This window comes from Octopus bimaculoides, chromosome 13, assembly GCF_001194135.2.
Source record: "Octopus bimaculoides isolate UCB-OBI-ISO-001 chromosome 13, ASM119413v2, whole genome shotgun sequence".
Taxonomy (NCBI): domain Eukaryota; kingdom Metazoa; phylum Mollusca; class Cephalopoda; order Octopoda; family Octopodidae; genus Octopus; species Octopus bimaculoides.
The window spans coordinates 61,672,397-61,673,612 of record NC_068993.1 but is presented as its reverse complement, the minus strand read 5'-3'; the positions used below and the strand labels follow the sequence as shown (position 1 = coordinate 61,673,612).

At 33.6% G+C, this 1,216-nt stretch overlaps 1 protein-coding gene across 1 annotated transcript in view; it reads left to right on the top strand.

Moving 5' to 3' along the window:
- Positions 1–1,175, top strand: part of LOC106880856 (uncharacterized) — an 11,237-nt gene extending 10,062 nt beyond the window's left edge. Inside the window, exons 4-5 of the mRNA XM_014930996.2 lie at positions 151–295; positions 779–1,175. Coding sequence (XP_014786482.1) covers positions 151–295; positions 779–986 — 353 coding nt within the window. The 3' untranslated portion in view covers positions 987–1,175. The remainder of the gene's footprint in view (positions 1–150; positions 296–778) is intronic.
- The last annotated feature ends 41 nt before the right edge of the window (positions 1,176–1,216 follow it).

Genomic DNA, 1,216 nt, shown 5'->3' with positions numbered 1-1,216 from the left:
TCATTATATAATTCTCTGTTTGATTGTTTACTGTTTTAGTGCATATACATTGTTTCTACTAGTCTTCAAGCTAATTCGCCTCCTCCGTTTATTGAACAGTTTACGTTGCAGAGGAATGTGACATGCAAAAGTTATAATACAAAAATTAAGCGTTCTTATTTTCACACTATACATTTTTCTTTTCAGGAAACTTTTGGTTTCCACTGATATTAGCTGTCCTTGGGAAGTTAGGCGCAACGGCATCATTTGATGGTGTTTATCTGACATCAGCAGAAATATTTCCAACAGCAGTACGGTAGGTATAATATCTGATATTTCCAACAGCAGTACGGTAGGTATAATATCTGATAGCTTGTAGAAGGACTTTGCATGCCGTTACAGTTTCTTTTTTCTTTCCTACAGAACATGCAGAGAATACTGACATTTTATCCCAGTCATTCGTATATGATATTTGCTATCCACAAACTACATTCGTAATTGATCAGACCTTAAAGAATGGTTCGAAATCTGCTAAACATTAATAACATGAAAAAATTACATCATCTGTTTTATATTTTAAGTTGGCATCTCTCAAAAATAATTTTAGCTGATTGCCATATACATGCAATGTCGTTCCATCAAGATTTATGACATTATAATTGTGTTGGCATTCAACGATTCGTTACCAATTGAGCTCTTTATTGCTGTGGATATATCCTCATATTTATTCACCAGTGTGATATATAGATACATATCTCTATATTCAAGTAAAATGCATTTACTTTCTTTTATATTTCAGCAATGGTGGCATGGGAACTGCTTCATCATTTGCTCGATTTGGTGGTCTCATTTCAGCACCGATGCTTGGGCTTGCTATATACGGTTCTTGGATACCGCTAAGCATCTATGGAGTCTTTGGAATTGTTGCTGGTTTGCTGGTCCTTTTACTTCCTGAAACGAAGGATGCTTGTTTACTTCAAACACTTGAAGATATGGATAATTTGTAGATTTGTAGAAAATCTTTTGCGGCATTTTCAAGTTTAATGTAAACAAACGTGAAATGTCGAAACATTTGATATCACATTTACGTCAATATATTGCTTTAGTTTAGATATTTGCTAATTATTCATTACATTTATTTTTTATTATTACAAATGTACAAATCTCAGACTTTCAATAAAGGAATAAATATGCGACGAGCTGACTGGCAACATTGGGAAGCGATTAAGTTCTGTAA